Source organism: Varanus komodoensis, unplaced genomic scaffold (assembly GCF_004798865.1).
Source record: "Varanus komodoensis strain SLA01 unplaced genomic scaffold, ASM479886v1 scaffold1, whole genome shotgun sequence".
Taxonomy (NCBI): Eukaryota; Metazoa; Chordata; class Lepidosauria; order Squamata; family Varanidae; genus Varanus; species Varanus komodoensis.
The window spans coordinates 103,256,043-103,283,422 of record NW_025335268.1 but is presented as its reverse complement, the minus strand read 5'-3'; the positions used below and the strand labels follow the sequence as shown (position 1 = coordinate 103,283,422).

Here is a 27,380-nt window from a genome sequence, read left to right as displayed (position 1 = left end):
AGACAAGATTACCAAGACTAGCAAGGCATTTTTGATCTTCTTGCTGAATGTCTTACTAGGTACTTCCTGCAACTCATGATATGATTGATCTCCCAAATTCAGAAAACATGACAACCTACCATGGCTTCAAGAACCCTTAGGTGGCTTGTTAGCAAAATCAGTCCAGCATGTGGAAAACAATTCAGGTTCAAATGTCATGACAACATGACTACTACTACTCATGATTAGTTGCCATGGCATGTGAACCTAGTAAATGGCTGGCTTTACAAGTCATAGCAAACAACTTGTATGGTTTCAGTGGTGAATAAAATTTTGACTGAACTTCCTGGTCAGACAATTGCATGGTTCCCTGGGCAACATGGTTTCTACACTCCCTGATCCATCCTTCCAATTCTTCCACACATCCTGACACCCCCATGAGCAATATCTCATTCCTTATTCTATTGCTGCCTATGCACCTCAACAGCAGCATCAAAATTGGTCTGCTGAGGTTTTGAGGCAGGTTCTCCCTCTCCTCCCTCCTGAGTGTATCTGCATTTCTCTCATGCTTCCAAGCCACTCCAATCCTCAAAGGAATATTCATTAAACCATCATAAATACTTTGCTGTAATTCCCTTCTTCTTCCTCTGTGCATTTACCTACTTTCCCCATTTCTGAAAGTAAACAGGGAAGTAGGCGCATTGCTCAATCGGTAAGAATAAAGGAGCTGATGATGTATGTGTTCTTAGAATGCTGAGGGTAGTAAAGTATGAATGGTTGGGTGGATACTTTTGCAGCTGCTCTTTCCACAGGGCTCTATGATTTTTCTATACCAACCATGGAAAAATGGAGATCCTGAATCATGATGACGGGAGGAGCTGCAGTGAAGTGGGGACACCTTACAACACACTGTTGATCCTCTCTTAGAAACAGGAAACTAAAAGTACGATGCAGAAATACCACAACTGAGTGTGGATGACATAGAACAGCAACAAAGGTAAGGAATTACCATATCTTCTCATGATGTGTAAACACGGTCAATGCTTGTGTTGCCTGTCCCTGTAGAAATCTCCATTCAAACCATCACAATGTTTTGTATTTTTTAAAATATATAGTAAAATGGAAGAGTAGAAGGCTTTCTCTACTTAGCTTGTGTTATATTCATAGCAAACTGGACATGAAGATGGTACCTGCCATTAAAGCAAGAATCTGGATGCACTGAAGAACATTCAGTAATGAGAATTGATACACAGCCAGCAGATCTGGAAGTGTTATCACTGCCTGCTAATTGACTAATGCACTGAGTTGTTTTGACATGCGAGTTCTTGCTTTTGGCAGCTTATCCTTTCACACTCAATTATAACAGCAGTGTCTCCTCCCTAATTATCACAGCCTCCACTCTCACACACATAATCAAAGAGACCATCTTTCTAGTACAGGTCTGATTTGTATTTTCTATAACTGTACCTTTCTGAATCTAAGTCTTGGTGGCCAAATTAAAATGTACGTTTCCCTTTTGGAGAAGATCTATGGACAGAGGCATCAGTCTAAGAAGAACTGCAGTAGAGGCAGCACTATCCACTCCTCCTCCTCTACTTGCTACTGAAGCTTCCTGTTTTGTATGAAGGGGGACTTCCATTTTTCTCTTGGGAATTTTATCTCTCATCCCTTTCACAATGTTACCCAACATGAACATTTATTTTTAACCCTGGGTTAACATTTTAATCAAGCTATCTGTCATGGCCCTAGGTGACTCATCTGAGGAAGTGACAGAGCATGTACTCCCTGTGGAACCCCCTTACAATATCAAGACCCTGGGAACATCAAACATTTGAAGGACCTCCAGATGGGAACCCGGAGGACTGTAACTTGCTCATGGCAGCACAACAGGAACCTGAATGCTCACAAGTCTCTCAAATGCATCACTCGAAGAAGGCAGAGGCACAGACTACTTCACAGACAAAACACACGGCTCAGGGATGGTAGTAACCAGAATCCTCAGGAGCACAGGTCAAATTCATGAGTAAAACTCCTGCCAAAGTGCTCCGGAAGTTCTGGCTATATTAACTCCCAGTTGGAACTCAAGAGCTGTTAGAAACAGCATCTCACTTCCAGGTTTCGCTGTGTGACTGAACCTTTGCACTAACCCTTAGATTCCCACTTGAATATGTGCCAGATCTAGCACAAAAGCAGCAGGGATCCTGCACTGGAACACCAGAATCAGACTCAAAGGATATGGATGGAAAACTTGGCAGAATGTAGCAGAGCCAGAAATGAAGGCGAATCAGGAACAAGCAAGTGTCAGATACCACACAGCAAGGCAGGACAAGAGGCAAAGGCCCAGTTAGGAACAATCAAGGGCCAGTTACCTGGCAAAGTATGACAGACCAGAAGCAGAGTCACTTAAGTCATAACACAAAATTTGGGGGAGCCACTGTATATTAACACATTACAAATATTCATCTTACTGTGGTAGTGCTGGACAGGACTAAGAAGCCTTCTATAGAGCCTCCTGTAGTTCTCAGCTGATCTCCATGATGGCCCTGACCCTAATCCTGAAAGTACCCACAGATTTTATGCCAATGCTGCAAGTATTTGCAGGGTATACCAGGCTGATTTCTCTAGCAAGCCACAAGGGAAAATGGCACCACACTGCAGATCCTGACACTCTGCTCCTTGGACTGCAGTTTGTATATGATTGCTTATGAGGATTTGGACTTTGGCTTTTCCTAAGACCTTTGTCCTGGAAATCATCTTCTTGCTTAGTAAAACTGTAACTTTGACCACTGAGTGTTTCCTGACTACTCTTGCCTGTGACTGCTCTCTTGCTTGACAGGTATCTCTGTGCTTGATCTTTGTATGTTTATTGATTTGTCTTTAGATTGACCCTATAATTTGCCTTAATACTGAGCCTGATTCAGCCGTACCAGAACACTACCTATTGCAACACCTAGAGTTCTTTTCCAGGCACTTCCACTTGTTTAATTATCTGATTACATGTAAGTATTCTAGCTGTTCAAGTCAGAAACTATTTTAAGGTTTTTTTTTTTTTTTGAAGGGGGTCAATTTTTTCCCTTTGCTCAAAGAAGCACATAATATATAGATATAAATAGATATAAATAGATGCAAAAAGAAAAACAATAACTAAGCATTAGAACACATTTTCGACAAGCTCAGCAACAATACCAAAACTAGCAATCAATATTTAATAATTATTCAATAAGCACTAGTGGAGTCAAATGCTTGTTTGAAAAGAAAAGGATAAGCCAGTTATACTAGGTGTAAGCATAATTTCCTAAATAAACATGCCACTATGGATTTAATCTTAATCCCTTTGCATATTTACTTAGAAGTAATAAGCAAATTAAGTATTACATGGCAGCTATGTTTAATGTTAGACTTTAGGAAAGAGTGATATGAATAAATTCAGGGAGAACAGCAGATGTTTATGGCTCACCAGCCATAGTTGCTTTCTGTATTCTATTATTTTGTAAGAAATAGCAAGTAATCATCTATATATTAAGGGGATGATCCTATACATATTTAATTGTAGGAAGTCCTACAACTCCCAGAGTCTTCACCCAGCTGGGAAAAATGCTGGGATTTAGAAGACTTCTGTCTGTCTAAAATTGCATAGGATTATGCTCTATTCACATTTTTAACTTCATAAACCAAAACATGCTGTTAATTACAACAGAAATAGCAACAGAACTAGTAGATTGTGAAGTGTTTAATTGCTTATTTCCCTGCCCTATGAAAATAATATGTGTCTCTACATGGAAGAAGCACTGAACAGCTTATGTAAATATTATCAGTGTGTACTACTAGAGAAATCATAATAACAATAAAAATGAATTCTGCATTTACAATATTCCATATACATTGTTTTAAACATATACATTGTTTCAGATGTTATTATAAATAAAATGTTTTAATGAAAATATTCTAATGAACTATGTCACAAAAGGGGATTGGGCTGAAGCAACAATACTATATTTGATATGCAAATAAATATACTGGGACCTATAGCAGCACTTGGTTGTGTTTTTGATTTTTTTTAATTAACTGACAACAGCTAGCAACAAAGAGTAACGTGGCGATTGCATGGGATTTAGAGCTATGCAGGGTATTCAGTGGTAAATCACAAATATTTTTTAAAGAAAAATACATTGAAGTGTGATGGTAGGATATCTTTTACTCCAATTGGCTCTTTTAAAAATTTCTAAATCTGACAACTGATGTGTATGGAGCTGAACAGGTCTACCAGAACATATTCTCCCAATCATATACATCTAATTTCTAACCACCTTCAACAATTTAATTTAAAAAATTGTTTCTTGAAAACAATGGAGCTGATGTGTATCACCACTGAGCTGATATACCATGCTTAACTGCTTTCTTGATTGTATCGTATGGAATATTTTGTTTTAATCCATAATTCTGAGTTTGCACTAGATTTATTTGTGTAATTTAATACTGTGATGAGTTCTTAACTGATTTCTACTGTTCATAATTCCCTTTTAAATATTCAAAGCTTTAAAATGTCTTCCAAGAGTTACAGTTTGCTCAGACTATTTCTAAATATGAGTATGCTATAGAAAAATGTGGGGAAGACCTTTGAAATGTTGATTTCAAGGTCATAAGTTATACAGACTAATACTCTTGACCAAGTTGTTCAATGCATATATAACTGGATAATCCATAAAGCTGAAATAATGAAATAATGTCATGAAGAAAAGGCATTCATTTATTTACCCATTTTCTATTGTTAAGCCTAATAATACATTTACACATATTGAACATGTTAGATAATTCTTTTGTGTCTTTTATGCTGAATATTGTTATTTAAATGAACCACAGGCCACAGTGTAATGAAGAAATGCATGTTTTGCTTAACTCACTTATCAACTTGCATTCTAGTAAAATGAGAATTTGTGCTTCCATTCATTCACTCAGAAAACTGGAGGTCACAGTATTCATTGTAAACCTTTTAAAAGCTTTTCAACAGTGAATAATTATGAGCTGCTGGCTTCTGAAATTACCTGTATTCATTGCGAGAAAGGAGAAACTTTTATCTTTTGTAATAAGTACACTTGCTCTGACAAACTTTATAAGACTTGCTTAAAATGGTAGTTGTATTATGACAACTTGATATATGCCAAAGTAAGAAAAAGGATCCCATTAAACATATAAACAGGTATCCTTTAGTTAATTTTACTTTTATTGAATTTCTGGTTCTGTCTACAAATACTCTGCATTTAACCTCTGCATATGTTATAGATATGAATTGCTGACCACTACACACACCCACGCATGCATGCACACATGCACACAAATACTTTGCACTTCATTCAGAGTATAAGGTTTTAGAGGTTTTGCTCATATTAAATTTCCATATGAAGACATAGACATAGCAAGCCTATGGCCCATAGCAGCCATAGGGTTTTTTTTTTTTTTTAATTCCAAATTCAAGGTCAGAAATCAACTTCAACCTTGTACCTGCAGACATCCTACTGCCCACTTTATAGCTAGCACTACATAGACCATACCAGTTGCTTCTCCAAAGTCACAGAAACAACCTCAGGGAGGTAGAGAACAAATTCTGGGGAGAGGAGGAGATTAGCACTATGAAGACAAAATGGACCCTGGTGGTGCCTCAGGTTCCCATCAAAGCATCACAGTTGACAGTGTGCTTTGCAGAGAAATCTTCACCTCCACACTCTTCCTACTCTGCATAAGCAGCTCACAGTCCCCTGAGTTCAGAGGACTATGAACACCCTTACTGGATTGTGTCCTAAGGGACAGATCCTAGAGCCCTAGTCATTGTTGGCAGGAGACATCACAGTATAATTTGGATTATCTGATTCTCTTCTCCCCATTGCAGCCAGTATGGAAAGAACCATACTAACCAAGGTTAGGAAACTGAAGAGGAGGTAGAGAATATTTCAGCACAGGGAAAAGAGAAGCTACCCTGAACTAGTAGCTCCCTTCTTCTGGGAATGATTCTTCTATTTATGCATCCCAAAATAGTGCTTGCTTTTCATGCAGCTACATCACACTGTTGTCTCATATTTAGCTTGTTGTCTACAAGTTGAAGGGCTTTTACTTTTTAACTGCCGTTAAGCCAAGTATTCCTCATTGTATACTGATGCATTTTATTGTTTTTAATTCTATGTTTGTAAGCCGTCCTGAGATGCCGAGGCATGTGGTGACGGGATAATAAAGTTTTAAATAAATAATAAATTTGTTCACCCACCCCCGCCCCACCTCCAGGTATTTGGCCCTGTTGAATTTCATTCTGTAGCTTTCTGCCCAGCATTCTAGCTTGTCTAGGTCATCCTGGATCTTCCCTTTGTCTTCCAAGCTGTTAGCTGTGCCACCCAGTTTTCTGTTGCCAAAGATGTTGAAGAACAGTGGTCCCAGGACTGAGCCCTGTGACACCCCACTTGTTTTTTCTTTCTAGCTTGAGAAGGTGCCTTTGATGAGCACTCTCTGTGATCAATTTTGTAGCCAGTTGTGGATCCACCTAATAGTAGTTCTATTGCTCCTACATTTTGCTAGTTTATCAGGATGTCATGGGACACTTGTCAAATATTAAAGTCTAGGTAAATTATGCCCACGACATTTCCGCTGTCTATTTGGGTGGTTACCCAGAAAAAAAAAATTAGATTAGGTTAGTTGGGCATGACTTATTCTTAAAAAAACTGTGTTGGCTTCTGCTCATCACTGTTTTTTTCTTCAAGGTGCTTGAAAACTGATTTTTTTTTTTAAATAATTTGCTCCAGTGTTTTCCCAAGAATTATGTTAAACTGACTAGTCTATGGTTTCCTGGTTTGCCTTTTGTCCCTTTCTTGTAGATGAGGACAACGTCAGCTCTTCTCCAGTCATCTCATATGGGCCATTTTCCAAGATTTCTCAAAGATTATAGATAGTGGTACCAAGAGTTCTTCCAGGAATTCTAGGATGAAATTAGGTCCTTGAAATCTGAACACATTAAGCTTATCAAGGTGCTCCTTGACCATATGTCTGTTGATCTCAGGCTGCCACCCAGCCCTTTCATATTGTTTTTTCTCCATATTTTCCCTTGTTGGAGAAGAGTGAGCTAGAGAAGGAATTAAGTACCATTGTTTTTTCCTTGTCATCTGTTATCTTTTTGCCCTCCACATTGAGTTAACTACCCTCTCTTTTGTTTGTCTTTTGTTTTGGATGTAACTGAAGAAGGCTTTCTTGTTTTTAGCAACCCTTGCTAGCCTCAGTTCATAACCTGCTTTAGCCTTCCTGACTCTGTCCCTACAAGTCTTTGCTGTCTGTTTATACTCTTCTTCTGTGGCCTGGCCTCCCTTCCACTTCATGTACATCCCTCCCCGCCACCCCTTTGCTATCGAGTTGTCTCTTAACTTTTTGGGCAGCCATGAGGGCTTCTTCTGTTGTCTTTTGCACTGTTTTGGTTGGAATTAGTTGTTTTCCTAGTATGGAACATGTGTCTGATAAATGAGATTGGTTTATCTATTAATCAAGCTACAGGGGAGTTAGCTATGAAACTTTCCATGCTCAGTAAGATGTACAATCTCAAAGTGGTGTGAATAAAATGTAGGCAATGAACAATGTCCCATAGTTTAAATTTCTCTGTTTTTATAACTGTTTAATTTCAAATGACTAACACACAAGCTAGTAATTCGAAACTGCCAAAACTGACTATACTGTTGTAATTTTATCATCAGCCTGAGGCTACAGGATTATATTTGACCTAAAGTAATTGTGAAAGTTCTTGCAAACATCAGTCATCAGCTCGAAGAACTAATGACACAGTATCCTACACTTTTCCTTCTGTAACTTATTAGTAAACGAAAAACATAATGTGCTATTTTCAAATATTAAAGTGGAGCACAGTGCATTAAGGGGCAGGCTATACCATCAGTACTGTACCATCTATCCATCAACCCTTGCACAGGAACTGAAACAAAGCAACACAGCACAATCACCCACAACTCATATTACTGAGACTAATCTGATATCTGCACTATCAAATTCAGATTTAGATGAGTCATTAAAAACCCAAGGCATGAGGAATACCCAACTGAATGGGTATGTCATGCTCAAAAAAGTGGTGCTAGTTTTGAAAGAAATGTACTGCAAAATCTTGAAGCAACCAGGATTACTTGATCAATGCATGAAGTGTTTGAGTTGCCTATTTTAAAACTTGAGAAGAATCTATGAGTTTGGTGAGATATATCTTTGCTATAGATTAAAACTCTAGGCCAGGGGTGCAAAAACAAAACAAAACAAAACAAAACAAAACAAAACAAAACAAAACAAAACACAGAAGGCTGAGTCACGGTTCACTAAAATTATTCCAATAATACAATTATTTATTACTTTGTTTGCGTTTGGATTCAGTTCTCTTGTCAATCAAAGCAATACCTAGGAATCTCCTGAATCCACAGGCAGACTTGCAGATCACAATCAGTGACAAATTTGACAAAATCATGAATGAGAAGCAGGAACAAAAAAGTCATTGAATTTTATGTTCACAATGGCAATTGATTTTACTATTTAGTTTTTCCAAATTGCTCAATTTATATTTGAATTTTATGCACTGTGTTAAAGCTTCTTTAAGTTCATTTCTTCACCTGTAGTACTGTATGTGGTTCAATTTGCAGTTCAAAAATTAGAAACTTCTTCATCTTCAAAGTATTACTTCAGTAGGGGATGTGAACATAAATCAAACTTTTTCTAGGTGTGTGGGGCATAAAAAAGTTTTGGAACTTCCGCTCTAGACAAAGGATTAAAAAGTGATTCCACAACTAGACAGGTGTACTGTTATACTCATGTTATGCTTTTCACAGGCAGCTGCTATATGTGAGAATTCCAAGCTACAGTGATTCAGGATGGTTCTTATTATGTTTACATATGTCGAAAATACTATGTAAATTTATTTATTATTCTACAATACAGCTTCAATACCTCAATATATACCATTTCTAAGCAAAGTCTGCACAGTCTGTATAACAGAATGTATTTTAACTTCATTTTGATTACATGATTTATGGAATCATGTAGCAAAATCTAGGCTTGACTGAGCAAGATCCAAGATTTTATGGAATTCTCTTTTTCCAGGGAGAGGTTGACAAATCAAACATCTTTAGTCAGTGAATAAAGTTAGGGATAACGATATATTACAGGTATAACATTCAGATGACTAAAATGCTCTGTATTTTCTTTGTTGAGGAAACAAACTGAACCAGATACTTTGTTAATTGAGTTCCTGATAAATTTGCAAGACTACAATGTTTCATTCATATAGGCACATTTAATGACTAAGTACAAAATTATATCCCTAAAACTTGTGGTAAAGAACAACTTTTGGCTCACAACTCCCATTGACTCTAACACTGTTTATACTGGTAATAGCTGATTGGCAAAACTTCTGGATGGCCATAAGGTTACTCACTGTGCTTTATACTTATGTGCTTGGTTCCAATTCCTACTTGTGCAAGAGGGTGGGATAATCTATTTATGTTGATTTCTTTTGCTCATCAGTCTTGTTCTGAAGAGTCCTCATGGTCAGGTGCAATTAACTACAGCAACACAGGAGAAGGTAGGAAACTCACATTGTATGAGCAGCATTTCAGCTTCAGTTAGAATGGTGAGAAGCTGCACAAAAGCTGAGAAACCACCAAACCATCAGTGGTTGTGGAAAAGGGAGAGGGGCCTTCTGGGGAATCCAAGAGAGTCAGAATAAGTCACTGAATTGTTAGATTTATTTCTCCTGGCATATAGCGACAAGCATCAACTTATTTATTTATATCCTGTTCTTCTGTGGCTCAGTGGTATATTGGGGAGACTTTACATGGTCTTTATTTGAGCTTACTTGCATAAGCTATCTGTGGTGCAGGGAAGAAAAACTAGCAGAAAAACATTACTACTTTCTTCCTTCAGCTTTTAGCGCAATAAAGGAAATTTATGGAGGAAGATAAAGTCTGAACTGGTATCCACTAAGAAGAATTCTATATTCCTTGCAAACCTAATTTAGTAGTCAATTTATGGGGGAAGCTTAATGGAAATCCATATGCCCCAATCTCTGATTCTCCTCAGTTTTAGCCAAATCATGCCTGTACAATTTGTGGTGTCCAAAGGGGTCAAAAAGATGTACTGGACCCTTTTGATACTGAACTGTAAGGAAGTTTTCCCATACCTGATCTTAAACCACAATTAAGCAAAGCATTTGGAAGATTAGCACCCTCTAGTGATGTTGAATACCTTGAAATACAGTATTCTAGACAACATGGCTTTCATACTAAATAAGTGGTTCAAATGCAGCCTTGTACAACCTGCCTTGTATTTGTGGCATACTGCATCCTAAAATTAGTCAAACCATATATAGTGTACACTGAACTTTTGCTTTATGCAATATATTAGTAACATCAATAGAACTAGCTTCTTAAATTCGGTACTGGAAAATAGGATAGGGAAGCAGATAACATCTTTTCAGCAAACTGGATTATTCCTTCTACATTGTTTTGCTTGTGAGCAACTGAGAGAGTAACCCAGGAGCCAACAGAAAACTAGACAATAAACTGAGTTGTTCCAGAAAGCATAAATATAAAAAGAAACTTTCATTTCCAGCCCTATTTGTGATTATTTGTATTTTCTGGAATAAGATCTGCCACTTCCTTGAAATTAGATACAGAAATATTGATTTCACTCATCATTGCCTATTAGGGGGAGAAGCTTACAAATAAATGCAAAGATTAATGAATGTGTGCTTGATCCTTCAGAATGAATGTTACCCCTTACAGAACAAATTGTCCTGGGATGGCCAACAGCATCAGTTTGTTCACCCAAATCTAGTTATTCACTGAATCCAGATGTCTGCAGCCTTCTTGTTATCAGTTTAAAAGAAAAGACAGAGATGATAACCATCTGAGTATTGCTAAGAGCCAACTTCAATGCTCTGGATGACCTCCCCTGCTGTAAACATTAAAGACCACAGCAGAAAAAAAGAGGGAGCCCTGAGTCATCCCAAAGAACAAAGGCCAAGGAGCCAAGCAACCTTCCCCTAGCACTAATGGCAGCAGTCAACCTAGAAGGATCAGAACTGCAGCAAAATAGTGCCTTCCACTTCTAAATAGGCCAAACATCTCAGAATGTTGCCATGAGTAATGTATGAATAGTCCAACAGAATCAAAAGGCATGCATTTCCTCCATGCACTTGCTCATGGAGATCATTCATCAACCCTGAAACTGTATTAAAAGTGAATCAGAGGCCCCCTTTTCCAAGTATAGCACCATTGGAACATAACATCTCTGTCAAGGAAGGATTTACAACTTCCATCATCCACTTGGCTAGTGCTTGGCTATATAGGCATGGATTTAAGGGACACATGATTGTTGTTGTTGCATTACATCTCTATACTGCCTGTAGCCAAAGCTCTCTGGGAGGTTCACAACATTTTAAGTCACCCATCCAGATTTCAACTAGGCCTGACCCTGCTTAGCTTCCAAGATTAGGCAGTATCAGGCACTTCAGGCTCAATATCCTTTCAAGTAACTATCCACATTTTCAGGTAGAACTAATTATCTGAGGGAAAACTGCTTCCCTCAATTATTTCACTAGAATCTATTTTCCATGTAGAGTCCTAATCAGGATGAATGTGAGCAATTTTTTCAACAAAGTGTTTTGAAAACATGTGACATTAGGTATTGGAAGACTCTTCTTCATTGCCGTGGTTACCAGAATGTAACAATTCTAAAATAAATTACCTAAAAGAACTCTGGGGAATTATACTACCCTTAGGTAAAACAAACAAACAAAAACCAACGCAAGCAAGCTCTCTTTTCTACCCTCACTACCATAAAGCAGGCCTTTAAATCGATTCTCACTCCTATTTAATGAGACTTACCCCAAGCTTTTCTCTATTGCCATCCTAGCCACTTGTTTTTTCCTTGGCTGCTAGTCACCCCAGCTATGTATTACATCCCATATTGGACACAGCATACCTCGGAAGACCAGTTGTTGGGGATTGTGAATGGAAAGGTGTTATTGTGCTGCTTTTGGCCAGTTTACCCCTGTGAATACTGACTAGATAGGTCTATCTAGCAGATCTTATGTGAAAAACACTGAAAATTGAACACACTGACTTGGTACACAAAGGGCTTAGTGAAACTTATACTGGAGAATGAAGAGGTCCTAAAACTTTCCTCAGAGGTATCTCATCTTTCACAGTTGTAAGAGTGTTCAAATGCATACCATAACAAGGCCTCTAATAGCCCTTCAAGATGCATTCTGATCCTGATTATATGCGACATATAAAACTTTGCAAAAGAAATGATAGTATCTGAAACAAATATGCAAGAGCAGCTGTAAGCATTTCAACTACCAAGGGCTCTAAGACTGTAAGTGGTTCCACAGCTTCCTCTCTGGAGCACTGATGTTACATCCTCCCCAAAGGCCAGAGATCTTATACAGGAAAAGAAAGACTATAATATTTCAGCAAATTTTCCATTTTCCCCCCCTCTGCCTTCAGGATTAACAAGATGACAACGATGCATCTGATTGGGAAAAGAAATAATATCACATACACCAAAGGTTATATGGTTTGACTAAAACTACAGAATTTCATTGTAAGGGGAACAAAAGGAAAGCATTCATTTGTATTTAAGAACTGAGTAAGTGAATAAACCAAAGTCTTTGTTTGTTGATTAGCAGTTTTGGGCTTCATCACTCTAACGTATTGAGATCATTACAATATTATGACAGAAAGATACCTCTCTAAATGGTACATTGAAAATTATGCTTGCTATCTATACAATATAGTTCCATTAAGAACTATAGCAATACAATTTTGCAATGATTTCATGATACCTTGCACAGAACCTCCCTCCCCAACTTTTTGGCTTTAACTGGCTTTAAGAAAATATAAGCAGACTCTACATGCACATTACATCCCTCTGGAGAAAATGCTTAGCCTCCGCTTTTTCTATGCCATTTGGTGACCAGCAATGACCTCCTGCTTCTTTCCTCTGTACACCAGATATAGTCAGCCAAGGGCATTTCAGCAGCTGTCCTACAACTGAACTTGGTGTTTGGTTATTTTTCATCGCTTGGAACTAAGCATCATCTGTAAGTGCTGAAAAATTCTCTTGCTAATTAGGTTTGATTAGCTAGTGTTAAGCTTTCAAGAATCAGAAATCTAAATGGATAAGTGATTTGTCTGTCTTCCAGGGACAGTATGTCTTGCAGTCAGGTCTGCCATTCTTAGAACAAATAATACATTTTTATCCTGGCATTTGGCATAAAAACAGGTTGCCTACATGTAAATGTCGTTCTTTGAGTGGTCAGCTGCGCATTCATATCTATGGGCTCTGTGCCTGCAGGAAACCTAAGAGCAGTTTGGTGGGAAATCTTCCCCCATCCTGGCATCTTATAAAGAGGAGGAGTTCCTGCCCTCAGTTCCAAACTATACTGTTCAGTGGCTTCAGGACCAAGAGAGTAGCAATAGTATTGACCTTGCATTTTATCAAAGCAGTAGAGTAGCTAAGATGCTTGTGACATCCAGTGGAGTAGTGGGTGGGTTGTGTGACTGGCAGGCTTATCCATTCCTGAATGGTGGAATGGAGTTGTTACTGGAGACAGCAAAACAATGTCTTGGTTTGCATGAAAAGAGGATAGGTAGGAATGAAGTATCCAGATGCAATGCCAGCTCGATTTTGCAACCTGTCTGGATTATCAAAAGCACACAAGTGTCTGACATAATTGTCTGCCATAACTGGTCCTTGAAATCAAAAGACACAGGTAAGGAAGGAAGCAAGGGGACAGTCCTGGGACTCACTCACTGCCATGTGCTCCTGCCCCCACTGCTTTTGTTCCTGGCAGTAACAAGAGGTGTTGTCTTTCTGCCTATGAAAAGGTGGAGGTGTTGGAGTTGTGCCCAGTTTGTCTGGGGATGCAAGAAGGCAGACATTCCCATCAATACCATTTACAGGGTATTGTGGTATGGTGGTGGGCCTGATGGAAAAAGTTAATCTTTTTTGCCATGATCCATATAGATGGAATCCATGCACTCATCATTTAGGCATTGAAAAGTCCATCACCATTGAAGGGCAGGTTCTTGAAACAGGAACAGGCTTCCTGTATCAGATGCGTAAGTGCAGCTACATGTGCCTCCAGAGTGCCACCAAGCTAAACATTGCCTTTGCCCCACAATCTGCCTGGTGCTGGTGTCATCACTTGAGAGGCGTACTGCTGTTCAGGGAAGTAATCAGAGAAACCAGCTTCTCCCGCAAGAATAGCTGGTACCTCACCATAGTAATCAGATAGTTTGATACCTTCAGTTCCAGAGATGTTAAGCCAAACCTTCCAAGAGTGTCCAGGCAGTACCCCTCTGTATCAGATGAAGTGCAGTGCTGGTGATGCAATGTCCCTTGAGCCAATTCAATCACCACAAATTTTGTTTAGGCAGTTACACATGAAAGTCCATATCCTTCTCTTGCATGAAATACATTTCCTTCAACCATTTCTATGTTGGTGCCATCAATGAAGTAGGCTTCCAGGAATGTTGGACAGTCTGAAGGAGTCAGCAGCAAGAGGATGTCAAGAGGTTTTGGGCCATTCACTAGATCTGCTCAGCAGTTTCCCAGATCCACTGATACTGAAGCAAGATCCCCAACATCTACAGCTGCATCCAGGGAGAAGGAACTGGACTGGACTGATGAAGTGCCTTCACTGGAACCATAGTCCTTGACATATGTTGGTGAGGGTGGGTTTGACAGATGTGGTACAGGAAAGCTGGATCAGCAAAGTGGCAATGGAAGGGCAAGTGGCTCTGTGGGGCAATGGACACCTGTGGTTAAAGAAACTAGCTTGGTGGAGATGGTAGATGGAACACTGGCAGTTTGGTGGCCTGTCTATCAGGACAGTACACTTTATTGTACCCAGGAGTCATATGTGGGGCCCTGATGGTCAAAACCCCATCAGTCAAAGAAACCCTGGTATGGTTCCAGTACCAGTGAAACTGATCATCTGTCCCAGTCCATTATTAGGGAGCAGAAATGTTCCCTGTGGTCCTCTGTACAAAATGATTCCAGTGGACCTCGAGCTGGGGATGGTACCATGGGCTCCATTGAAACTGCAGTCAACAGGAGAGTTCAAGGAGGTGGTATGTGCCTGATTCACCTACTGACAGCAATGCCTAGATAAGTTCAGGTATCAGTACAGGTATGACTACATCCACAGGTTGCTCTGAGGTGGACATTACCAGCAGGGAATCCATCATGTGTTGTTTGGGACTGAGGGGTTTTTATTTCTTTGAGCTGTTTAGTCAGCTTTTTGGCCTTCTTGAGCTTCACTGCCTTGCCTGGAGTTGGGGGCTCCACATAGCAAAGGAGCCACAGAGGGAGCCACGGAAGGTGCAGTGGCAGACGACACGGACCTCACAGACATTATAGAGGCTGCTGTAATTGGGCAGTTAGTCTCAGGAAAGCCTGAGGGCCTTATTTAATAGTTCCATGCAGCAGTGATGAGCCCTTTGTTTACAAGCTTGTTTCGTAAATACCTGAGAATGGGAGAACTGATCCACACAGTATGCCCTCATCACATCAGTTGGCAGTGTAGCATCACAACCTATGTATTTATCAAAAGTGTATAATAATGGTATAGGCAAAAATAGTGAGAAAGACCGTTGCTCTTGGCACACATTCTCAAGGCCAGCTGAGGAGGAGCAGGAAGAGCTGGACATGGCATTGGAATGTGGGACAACTCCCAAAGTTGAGAGAAGCAGGGATGCTTATCTCAAGGCCAGGTGTACAGGAAGCCTCTGAGAATGTCCAAGCAGGAGGGGACTTGGAACAGGGGAGTTTCTCAGGGACAGATGAGGTAGGTACCCTTTCAACATTAGCCAAGGAGAGCAGCCCAATTAGAGGATGAGTGTACAGAGAGGTGATGTGCTCATTTCCAGAAGATCCCTCCTTCTGGAAGAATGGAGCTCAAACATACTCTTAAGGAAAGTTCCTGGAAGTACATACCACTCTGGGTTCAATAAACCGCTCTGTGCATGCTCAGAGATTCAGTCTGGGTGTTTGTGTTTCTGGAAAATGCTTTGATCAATAAATAATATTTTGCAAGAAAAGTTTGTGAATGTGCAAAGGGAGAAATCCTAGTCATGATAAGCAGCAAGAAAAAAGACAGTCAGACAAGAGAATTGTATTAGAAAATAGCATTAACATTATTTCATTTTGCGGCAAGCTCTTCTTGATGGGACGTAAAAAGGGAATAAATAATTTTTAAAAGGTTTGTGAGGGTCCAAAAAAGGGGGAGATGAATGGAGAAAAAAAGATGTTCAGAAAAATTCATGAAGGCAAGAGAATAAGAAGAAAAATGTTCTGAGGAGAGATATAGAGGAAAAAACTCCCTGAGGCACTAAACACAGTCAAAGAAGAACTGAGGGAAATGACACGACCCTTTATGGGACACCGGGGTTGTGGTGGAGTTCCAAGATTCACTACGCCACTGAATCTTCCTGGCAACAGCCTCCATGCAGGCACAAATCTCATATATGTGATACACAGAGATCACAGAGAAGAACACATGTACGTTCTTTTGCAATCCTTACTGTACCTCTGAGAGCTAGTGTGATGTGGTTGTTACTGGATTGAACTGGGGATCCAGGAGGTCTGGGTTCTACTCCCCACTCAACCATGGAGTTAACTGGGTGACTCTGGGCAGACTGTCAGCCCCTACCAACTCACAGGGTTGCTGTTGTAAGAATAGGACTGAGAGGAAGAGGAGAATTACATAAGCTCCCCCGAGTTCCTTGGAAAGAAAAAAAAGGCAGGACATAAATATAATAAATACATAATGAATAAATGAAATTCATAAACATTTAAATAAATACTTTTTCATTCTCCCATGTATTGCCCAGCAAAACTATTTTACATTGAACATACTGAAGACATCCCAGGCCTCTTGTCCAGTGCTCAAGGGAAAATCTGAAATCTTATTGGAAAATGGCTTGGATGAAAGCAGGAGTTCAGAAAGATGCAAAATAAATCTGTCTCAAATTGAAGTGAAAGGTTGTGTTTGAGAATTAAACATTTAAATATACAATTCTGTCTATAACATTGTATTTCTACATGCTATGATTAATCCATGAAATAAATTTAAATTGTGAGTTATTTAAAACTTAAATTAAAACTTGATTTACAAGGAATTCCAGTTCTGTACATACTCATTTCAATTTCTGTACATGGTTAAATTGTAGGCAAGGGGGTCAAATTAAAACCTTAAATATTTAAACTGGTCAATGACAGTCAAGTAGTCAAGGAATTATCTCAAGTTTATTGTTAAATATGGATAGCCTTTGTGATAACCTCAAGTACATGCTATGGCTTTCTAATGAGTTATTGTATTATTAACCTGTGAAATAGTTCTGAATTTTAAGCAACAAAAGCAGACCTGTTTTCAGCAAATTAAAGAGAACATAATTATGCAGCATCATGAGATGTACAAGGCAGTCACACTGTGCATATATCAAAAATACATTAATAAACTGAACATATTAATAAAAAGCTAAGACTGGCCCTTCAAGACCTTAGCACTAATTGGAAATGATCTAAAAGGCACTTCTTGAATAACTTTCATCGATAAATTTGGCAAGTCTCCTTTTTTTACTTACTAAAACCCCAATAAGTTATTCTGAAGCAGGTAGCACATCTACTCTTATCTTTCTTTGCCAAACGTACCTGAGACATCAGTAGACTGGATAAGTAATGCACAACTTGTTTAATTGTATCAACTTCAATATTACTTTTGATGAACTTAACCAATGAACTTTGAGAAGGTGTTCAGATTTTAAGTGCCATTGTTCAATTAAAGACCACTGAAACTTATCATTACTGGAATAATTTCTTTGTATTCTGGAGAAAAGAAAAAAGAAAATCTCTTCCAAAAAGGGTAATACTTCACTGATTTTTAATGAACATAGTTCTAAAACCGAGGAATGATTCCAACATCACCAACTAGCTTGTTAAGCAGTTTACATAACCCATTAACAGCCTTATGAACTTGTATAATTCATCCAGTCACAACCAGGGATATGTAGTCATGTACTATAAAAAGTCTTTGTTCATAACATACCCATTATATAGCTTTATGATCCTCATCAGTAATCTACTTTCTTTAGCAGTAATTGAATCCCTGAGTTTGCACACAGTTGTAAAAGCTCCATAAAAGCATGAAGAAACAGATCCATGCAAGACCAATCCTTCTGTCAGCCAAACAGAACCAGTGCAAGTGCTGGCTGAGAGAAAAAACAGAACCAGAGCTAAACAGAACCAGTCCAATGGCTGAGAGAGAAAAACTTGCCGCTGCATGTCATCTACTCCTGCCACAGCTCATCCCACCTACTTTGCTGTCAAACCCCTCTTCATTGTTAATGTGGCTGCAAAACCCACTCTCTGAGGGTTCCTTCCTCACAGCCAGACACCGCCAGTCTTGAGAGGTATCCCAGGCATCTTGCCTTTGGAGCAGCTGACCATTCTCTGTTAGCTCTGCCTAAATAGAGGACCAGGTGTTTACTCCGGAGGATGGATGGCTGGTCTGAAAAAATAGTGTCCCAGATCAGCTGCAGCCCACACCTCCAGACGAGCAATGCCTGGCTCTAAGGGAGGCTTCCCATCACAGCCTGGCATCTGTCCCCATGCTGATAATAAACTATGACATGGTGAGGCACATGCTTGCCATGGTACATGCAGTAGCATCAGTAGTTGGGGTATGGAGTTGCAAGCTCTCTCTCCTTAGGCAGTATGAGTGCTTGCACTAGTTCTGCTTAACTGACAAAAGGAATTAGTATACTCACACACACTCCCAACCCGACATGGTTTTGCTTTGCTACCACTAAAGCAAGGCAAGAACCTGAAATTCCCCCTTTCACACATTCCCTGAACACATTAGCTATTAGCTAATCTCATTTATCATCATCATCATCACCTGAGAATAATGATTTATTGCAACAACTGCCATTATCAAAATTTGTGCTTGTGTAAGAGCATCCTTGAAGGCTGCAATATTATGCGCACTTACTTTATTTATTCATTTAATTATTGGACTTTTAAAGCTCCCTGGAATTGGAATAAGTCCTAACAAACTCAGAGGGGCTCCTCAGGATTCAAACATGGAAATATACTAGAAGGCTGTAATCATATGCATGTTTGCTGGGAAGTAAGCCCCAGTGAATGTCATGTGACTTCTGAGTAACCCTTGAGTTTTATCTGAGTTCGTTTCAATTCTGTTATACAGCTTCTTTGTTTAGAATTGCTTTTGCAATGTGAAGGTTGTAACAATGTAGTTTGACTTTTTAAAGCATATTTGCATTGCACATGTTTTAAAAATAAGTTTTCCCACATTAAAGTAGTTGATAATTTAATATTTTGTTTCATTAAGTTCTACATATGTTGACAGCAATGTGATCAGCTCATAAACAATTTATTTCTCTTAAATCTATAAGAAACTCATGTAAACAAGGCAGTAACCTACTGTGACCATTAAATTATTTTTACTTATTTGACCCTTGTTATATTTAAGCAGAGATCTCTAGAGAGCCATCAGGAAAAAATAGTGTCCAAATGTCCCAATGCAGGCCATTATTGCAAGGACCATTATTAGGATACTGGTACAAGATATTCCTTACTAGTTGGAAAAATAGGGGTTTTAATAGTTATTGAACACCTTCACATTTGACTATTCTTATTACCATCTTAGTTTTTCCATGAGATTTTCTATGAGAAAGAAACAAAACAAAAAATAAGACTAGGTTCTATATACTTTTTATAAATCAGATTCATAGGAGGGTAAGACTCAAATGAGGAATAAGCTCATCTGGACATCTAGTGCAATGTCCTGAATATTTAAATATCCTATACCAAAAAATCCCAACGTATTAGCTCATCTAACAAAAGAGTATGGACCACAATTTACTGAGTCAATAGTGTGCCATGCCCAGAGAGAGAACATAATGAATCAGGCAAGCACTGAACAAGCAAAATGCCATGTTCAGATGGTTCAGTCAAGCTACACCTTTACAAAAATGATGCTGATTTATATGCAATAACTACATGTAACACAGAAGCTAGACTGATTATTTGAATTGTTAAAAAATGTGTGTTGTCCATACCATGAGCTAATACTACACATACACCACATAAAAATTCCATGGGCTAAATGACATCACTATCCAGTCCACAGAGAAGGGGTGCACCACTGCCCCGATCGTACCATGTATTAACTGTGCTTCAAACACTGAAGGGCAGTGAAGTCTTCTGAAGTATTTTGTAAATACAAAGGTCCAGGTAAGGATGGGGAGAACCCGGTTACTTTGGAAAAGAAAAGATTGTGTTGCTGGGAGTTCAAACCCAATGTTTCAAGGGATTCCATATGAAAGTGGTAAGGCAACATGCTGAATATAACAGGTATTTCTAGTATGCTGAGAAAATGGAGTTCAGTATCCACCTGGTCCTCTATAGCTAGCCAAGGCTAACAGCGAATGGTCAATGGCTCCAAAGACAAACTGTCTAGGGAGAATGGGACACCTCTACAGACTGGTTGTGTCTCATTGTGAGGAAGGACAGTGGTATCTCTCCTCACCATCACTCTTGTGTACCCCTTTACACTTGCAATATAGTTTTCTTCTTATTCACCATTTCCTCCTCCACTGGAGATTGCCTTTTGCAATCTCTGAATTAACAGCCAGAAACAGCCCCTTCAAAGTGCTTGGGTTGCACACTGGAGGGGCTGTCACTGGTTCTCTATTTTTCATTTTGTTTTGCTTTTACACCCACCATATGTTAACGAATGTCTTCATATATTTTAAACTCAATTGGCCTTTTGCCACTTACATAATTATGGAATCTGAAATGGGAATTTCACCGAAGCAATGACCCAGTGTGACCACAAAAAGCTAGAGTTCGATTTCCTGAACAGCTGTCAAAAGGCAATTTATCAAGAAAAAGCAAAGCTGTTTGTTATCTTTGCTCACAAACGGGAGTGTACAGTAGGACCCCCCCTTTGCAGCAATATCCTATATCTGTTTTGGCTGAGCCTGACATTTCTTAGTGTACAGCATTTTTTGCCCCTTTCTGCAGACTAGGTACTCAGTAAGGTGGAAAAGTGTGAGCCACCCCTCTTCACAGGAGTATACAATTGTGACATATAGCTGCCAACATTGAGGCTTCCTTTTAGAATGGGTTTTTAAACAGGGCTGCTTGGGTTTTTTTCAGGAATGTATGTGCTTATGTCCCGTCCAAAAACAGAACAAAACAACAGCAACAACAAAAGAAGAGCCCTGATTAGCCTGGACAAAAATCCTGTTTTAAAAGGAAACTTAAAATTTAACAGCTGTCAAAATTCTGTGCTCATATAAAATGTGGTAGCTCAAGCTTTCTGCCTTCCTGAACACCCAGTCTTCAGAAAAAGATACAGTCTTGAGGAGCATGAAAACGAGGCTTTTTCTGCTCTTGCCAAGTGGCAGACTAGTTGCTTCCTACTAGCTATGACGGAGTCAGTCACCCAGGTTCTGATGACACGACAACCCATCATGGGTAAAACAATCCCCAAAGCCATCAATGGGTTGTCTGGGTGGCTTGTTGCCACACTGTGGAAAATGTTCTGGGTTTGTACAACATGGTAATAGGTTGATTAGGAATTGCTAGTAGCCCTAATGAAGTAAAGAACAGTAGTCATTACTACAGGAATTACTTTCTATCTTCTTCAGTGTATCCAATCTGGGGATAGATGGTGATGACATAACTTGTGCAGTGTTCATCGCCATAAACACAATGTGACATGAACATTTGCTGTGGCCTGAATACTGATTTTTTTCCTGAAGCACAAGCTCCTTCATACTACATTTGTGCAACATGTTGGAATTTTTATTAAAATCCAGTACCAAACATTTCAGTTTTTTCAGACTAAATGCTACAAAATATAAATTGTTATTCATTGAAAGCATAGTATAAAGTTCTAGTTGAAATGTTTAGTGAATTATTCAAGTAGGAAAGAACGTGAAGTATTGTACAAAAGAGTGCATGTATTTGTTGTATACAACAAAAGAAGATGCACATAGTATACTCTGTTCTTCATTAAAGTATGATGGTCAAACGCAGTAGGTTATGAGGCACGGAGTTGCTACAAAATTCTAAAATATCTAAAAAAGGATTAAATCTCTGCTTTGAGTATTGCACAAGAAAACAAAGTCAACAGTGTCTCATTTTACATCAAAACTTGACTACAATATTTTCTTAATACTCTCCACCTCTCCAAGCCATTTCCTGTGGTTTGCCTCAAAATGTACCACTATTGGCCTAAACAGCAAGGTCAGCGTTGCATGGGACTAGATGTAAAATGAAAGTTATAGCATAAGTTTAAAATAAAACATGACTAAGTAACAGCAGAGAGGGCAAATGTTAAATTAAATGGATTAGAAGAACTTTTTATTCCTGGAATAGGCTCTGTTTCTTGGATAGAGTTAAAATAGTTGAAAATAGATTTATGCTGCTGGTCCTGCTGTGGCCAAATAGCAAATTCTGTTTCCTCTCAACCTATAAACTGACCAGTAACTTTGTACTACATTAATTAAAATAAAATATAAAGAGTTTCTTCTTTCTTTGGCTACAGTGCTCACACATTTCTCTGGAACAGACATAATGACTGCCTTTATAGATACTACTTCTGTGCAGGAAATTATTTGTGCCTTATGCACACCAGGACAGAAAGTCTGGCATAATGGAGAGAACAGACAGACTCAGAAGACTTGGATTCCAATTCCCGTTTAACTAAGGAGCTAAACTGATGACTGTATAAAATGAGGGAATAGTTCATTATTTGATACTCTGAGTTACTTGAAAAGAGGCAGGATACAAAAACCAACAACTCCCCCTCCTCTGCTCCACCCAACAACCAATACATATATGCCACACATATCCACATTTTTTTTTAATTATCTATAGAATGTATGCAATGGGCATCCACTGCTAAGTGGATTTACTCAGTACATTTACATGTCACAAAACAGACTCACCATATGACTAGTGCAATTTCCAATGTGGAATTCACATTTATGTGTATATATGATGACTCAGAATTACAGCCTTGGCCTATGTACACCAAGTGTACCTATTCTTCTTCCTGCTCCGTCATAATGGGGAGATATGATAAACAAAAGGATTATGCTAGCTTTGCACTAGAATATTCAGGCCATGAAAATTAGAATATGAACAAACAAAAAACAATGAAATATGAGTAAAGTCATAGCAATGAGGACAGAGGTTAAATGATCTAGAAGGCTAAATAAACTTCTAATCATTTTAAACATTAACAAGGAATAAAGGAATAAATGCAAGGAATAAGGGAATAATCTTTAATCCTGAACTATGGTTCTACACTAGAACAATTATTCTGTTTCTGTAAGGCAAAAGTAAGAGTAAATCCTCTTTTAAATTAGCAGAACTTCTATGATAGTTCAGGCTGAAAAGTCTTGTACTTAAGATCCTCCAAGGACATCTATTAACTTTTAGTGAGCTAGTACTTTGATTATGAACATTCTTATATGCTACTACATGAAAATAACTGAACTTCCTCAATTTGTATCTAAAGTTTTGCTCTCAATAGGAATCATTGCCTTCTCTCTCTGGACCCATCAGTGAGATGAACCAATTTACCAGGAGAAAGGGAATTTATTTATTTATAATTTTCTTGAACATCTTATAGACAAAGTCTGTCTAGACACTGTAGATTCATCTCTGTTTAGTGTTTTAGTTAAACCATTTTCTTGAACCATTTAATGCAATTTTACTGCAGTCCTTCCTTGTCCTATATGGTTATAAGAATATAATTCCAAGAACTGTACACTCAAGTTAAGTAGGCTCCTATGATATGCATTCAGGCTAGGAGTCAAGAGGTGAGATTGCCAATGGAGCCAAATGACAGAAGCAACAAGCTTCAAAAAGAAAAAAGAACTCTGAAGTATGGAGGGTTTTTTAAAAACATTTTGTTTAAATGAACACAAGAATTTCCATAACATTCTGAAACTGCATTGAGCAATTACCTCTTCAGCTTGGCATTGTTTCCTACTTTATGAGAAACCCTTCAATTTTTATGGGGGAGGCGCAAAGTGATACCACTAACCCAACAAAAAAACACCACTCAACAAAATACATGTTTTGTTTTGTTTCAAACACTTTTCCAAAGGCTTAGGTAGATGGATAGCATTAGGCAGCATTTATAAACAAGAATGTTTGTAGCCTCATTCAACTTGTTTGTGGCCTCATTCAATATAGTTTAGTAGTTTTTCCAGTATTAATGGCATCAGCTCAATAACTTGCAATTCCAGCTTTTCAATAGCTTTAGCAGTTAAAATGCTAATGTATCATTACTCATAATAACACTGAATGCCTCACACAGACATAATGCAAGTGGTATATCAAAACAAATGCTTTTACCAGGTTCCAACCTTTCAGCCTCCATAAAGAGGTGAGCATGAGAACCCCAGAAAAAGTTTCCTTGATTGTACAGTTCAATAAAAAAACACACAATACAACTCTGTTAACCTATTTGCTTTCATATAGACTTTGTTTTCGGTTCTGTTCCAAATGTATGCTCAAAACGAAGCAGCTTGCCTCAGGGGAGAGTTTTTCTTAGAAATTTTTTCTTTGGGAAATTAATTTTTCTTTTCACAAAATGGGATTTGCATGTGTACTCCACAGAAAGATACCAGTATACCATCTGTTTTCTATAAAATAGGTGAACACTATTCTTAGCTTAAAAGTTTTGTCATAACCGCAGTACTTGTAATACTATGTTCTGTAGTGAAATGGCAAACAAGCATGTCTATGGTGTTGCAATTAATGCATGGACAGATTAAACTGCCTTAGGGATCCAACCAAGCCCAGAACAGAACTAATTCTAGAACCCTTGGCATGCAGATTAATCATTAAGGGCACAATCCTATGCATGTTTAGACAAAAAAATATATCGTATAAATTTCAGCATTCTCCAGCAGAACGGCTGGCTGGATCATGTTAGAAACTCTAGGAGCCTTTTCTATCTAAACATGTGATGGACTGTACTTTAAGTCTCTTACGAACAGCATATCCTGCTGCAAGTGAGAGAAGGGTCCTTCTGATAATCAGGTTTGAAAATTTAAGGATTTCATGGAGTTGGAAGGGACCATAAAGGCCATTGGGTCCAACTGCCTGCTGTTATAGGTGACCAATTTATACCATCCCACTGAGATGACTGTCCAAGTTTCTTTCTGAATACCTGTAGCATGAGAGCCCACAACCTCTCTATGCAGCTGGTTCCACTGCCATATTGCTCTGACAGTGAGAAAACATTTACTGATATCTAGCCTGAATCTCAGTTGTCACAACTTGAGCTGATTATTCCATATCTTACATTCTGGTATCATTGAGAAGAGATCTTAACCTTCCTCTTTGTGACACCCTTTGAGGTACTTAAAGCAGGATATCATGTCCCCCCTCAGTTTTCTCTTCCAGAGGCTGAACATACCCAGTTCTCTCAGTCTCTCTTCATAGAGTCCTGTTTCCAAACCCTAGATTATTTTTGTTCTAGGGTTCTATGGCGGCTTATTTTCACATGTGATGATCTCTACAGACAAACATGACAGAATGTCATCTACAGGTTGGAGTGAATTCGGCAAATATAATTTGAATGCTAACAAATATATACTTCCAAAGCAATTTACTATATATATTGATTGTTGAACACAATGAAAGGGTCTTTGAATGTAAAAACTTAGCAAATCTGCAAACTATTAGCATTGTCACTTTCCAATTGTGCTGTTCCATTTTGATATGGCAACATTTGAATTCTATTTGCTATGTATATCTACCACTAGCAAAAAGTAGCAATGAATTGAAATGATTCTTCATAAAAGTGGAAAAATAAGTGCAAAAGCAGGAATGCATCTAAATATTAAGAAAACAAAAGTCATAACTACAATTACCCAACTTTACTGTTAATAATGAAGGAACTGAAATTATCATAGATTTTGCACACTCTAGCTCAGTCATCCACCCAAATGGAAACTGCAGCTAAGAAATTCAAGGAAGCCCAAGACTTGGAATGTCAGCAATGAAGAAACTAGAAGAGATCAGAAAGTATAAGGAAGCTTCACTGGAGAGCAAGACCTTTCTTTGCTGCGTTTTCTGCTGGGAAGAGAAATGCAGAGGCGGGATTTTGCTGAGAGTGTATTCTCAGCCAGTCTGTGCTGGTGTATATGGGGGTTTGAGTGCATGGGGTTCATTCTATTTCATTATTTTTTTATTTATTTTTGGATTTATATCCTGCCTTTTTCCTACAAAGGGCTCAAGGCAGCTTACATCTCCTCCTCCATCTTATCCCCACAACAACAACCGTGTGAGGTAGGTTGGGCTGAGAGTCTGTGACTGGCCCAAAATCACCCAGTTGGCTCCATGGCTGAGCCCGGACTAGAACCCAGATCGTCTGAGTCCCAGTCCCATGCTCTTAACCACTACACTGGCTCTATTTAACATTATGAATATTATAGTATTAATTACCTTTGATGTTGTATTGCTCTGCTGTTGATATTGCATTTGAATTTGTATTTGCTATGAATACAGTATTGCATTTATATTGAATTTGTATTTTGCTGTTGTAAATTTTTAATCAAGTATTCTTGAAAAGAAGGAACAGCAGATTTTACAGTAGCCTTATTGAATTATATACTGCTCTTGAAAAATTTCAGTTGTATTTGACTACATTTAATTTCAATATTATATTCTTAAATTAGCATTTTTTACTTCTCAGTTTCTGGTTATTTAAAAAAAACATTTTTGGTAATATATTTAAAAACTAATTCACAAATTACTATATTAGGTATATAATGCTTTTTATTTCTGCCTCATTGGTTTCCAAAATAATTTTACTATTTTTACCAGTCCCAAACTGTAAAAAGGTTGAAAATCACTGCTCTAGAACATCCTAGGAAACCATCAGGAACTTTCAAACTTGACTTCCTAGGACTTTCCAGGAACAATTTCGGAATGAGACCTCTATGGCAGAAACTACACATGATTCCCCCCTTTTTTTCCAGTGGGGTCCTCTGAAGCCTCCACATAAGTCTTCTGGGGGCTGCCTGATGCCCATGGATCCAAGTTTTGAAATCCATATTCTATAAGCTAGCAAAATGTATTTTCATCCGTCTCCATTTGTTTCAACATTTATACTGAATGAATACTGAAAAAGCAAATATTCAACCCATCTTGATGTAAAGGAATGATTATGAACATGCTTGGATCCATCAAAAGCTGATGCTTGGAGATCTTTTCCATCACACAGAGGAATTCTGTGCAGCAAGCCTCTTTGCCCT

General features: G+C 38.5%; 1 protein-coding gene across 9 annotated transcripts in view; it reads right to left on the bottom strand.

The window, feature by feature from the left end:
* VTI1A (vesicle transport through interaction with t-SNAREs 1A) overlaps window positions 1-27,380 on the bottom strand; it is a 324,632-nt gene that overhangs the window by 101,373 nt on the left and 195,879 nt on the right. Inside the window, exon 8 of one of the 9 annotated variants that reach the window (XM_044438878.1) lies at window positions 8,356-9,557. The exons of 6 other annotated variants lie outside the window; for them this stretch is intronic. In XM_044438878.1, the coding sequence (XP_044294813.1) occupies window positions 9,554-9,557 (4 nt within the window). In that variant the 3' untranslated portion in view covers window positions 8,356-9,553. Of the gene's footprint in view, window positions 1-8,355; window positions 9,558-23,048; window positions 23,156-25,558; window positions 25,637-27,380 lie in introns of those variants that run through there. 2 more of the 9 variants (XM_044438843.1, XM_044438861.1) reach the window with 2 other exon arrangements.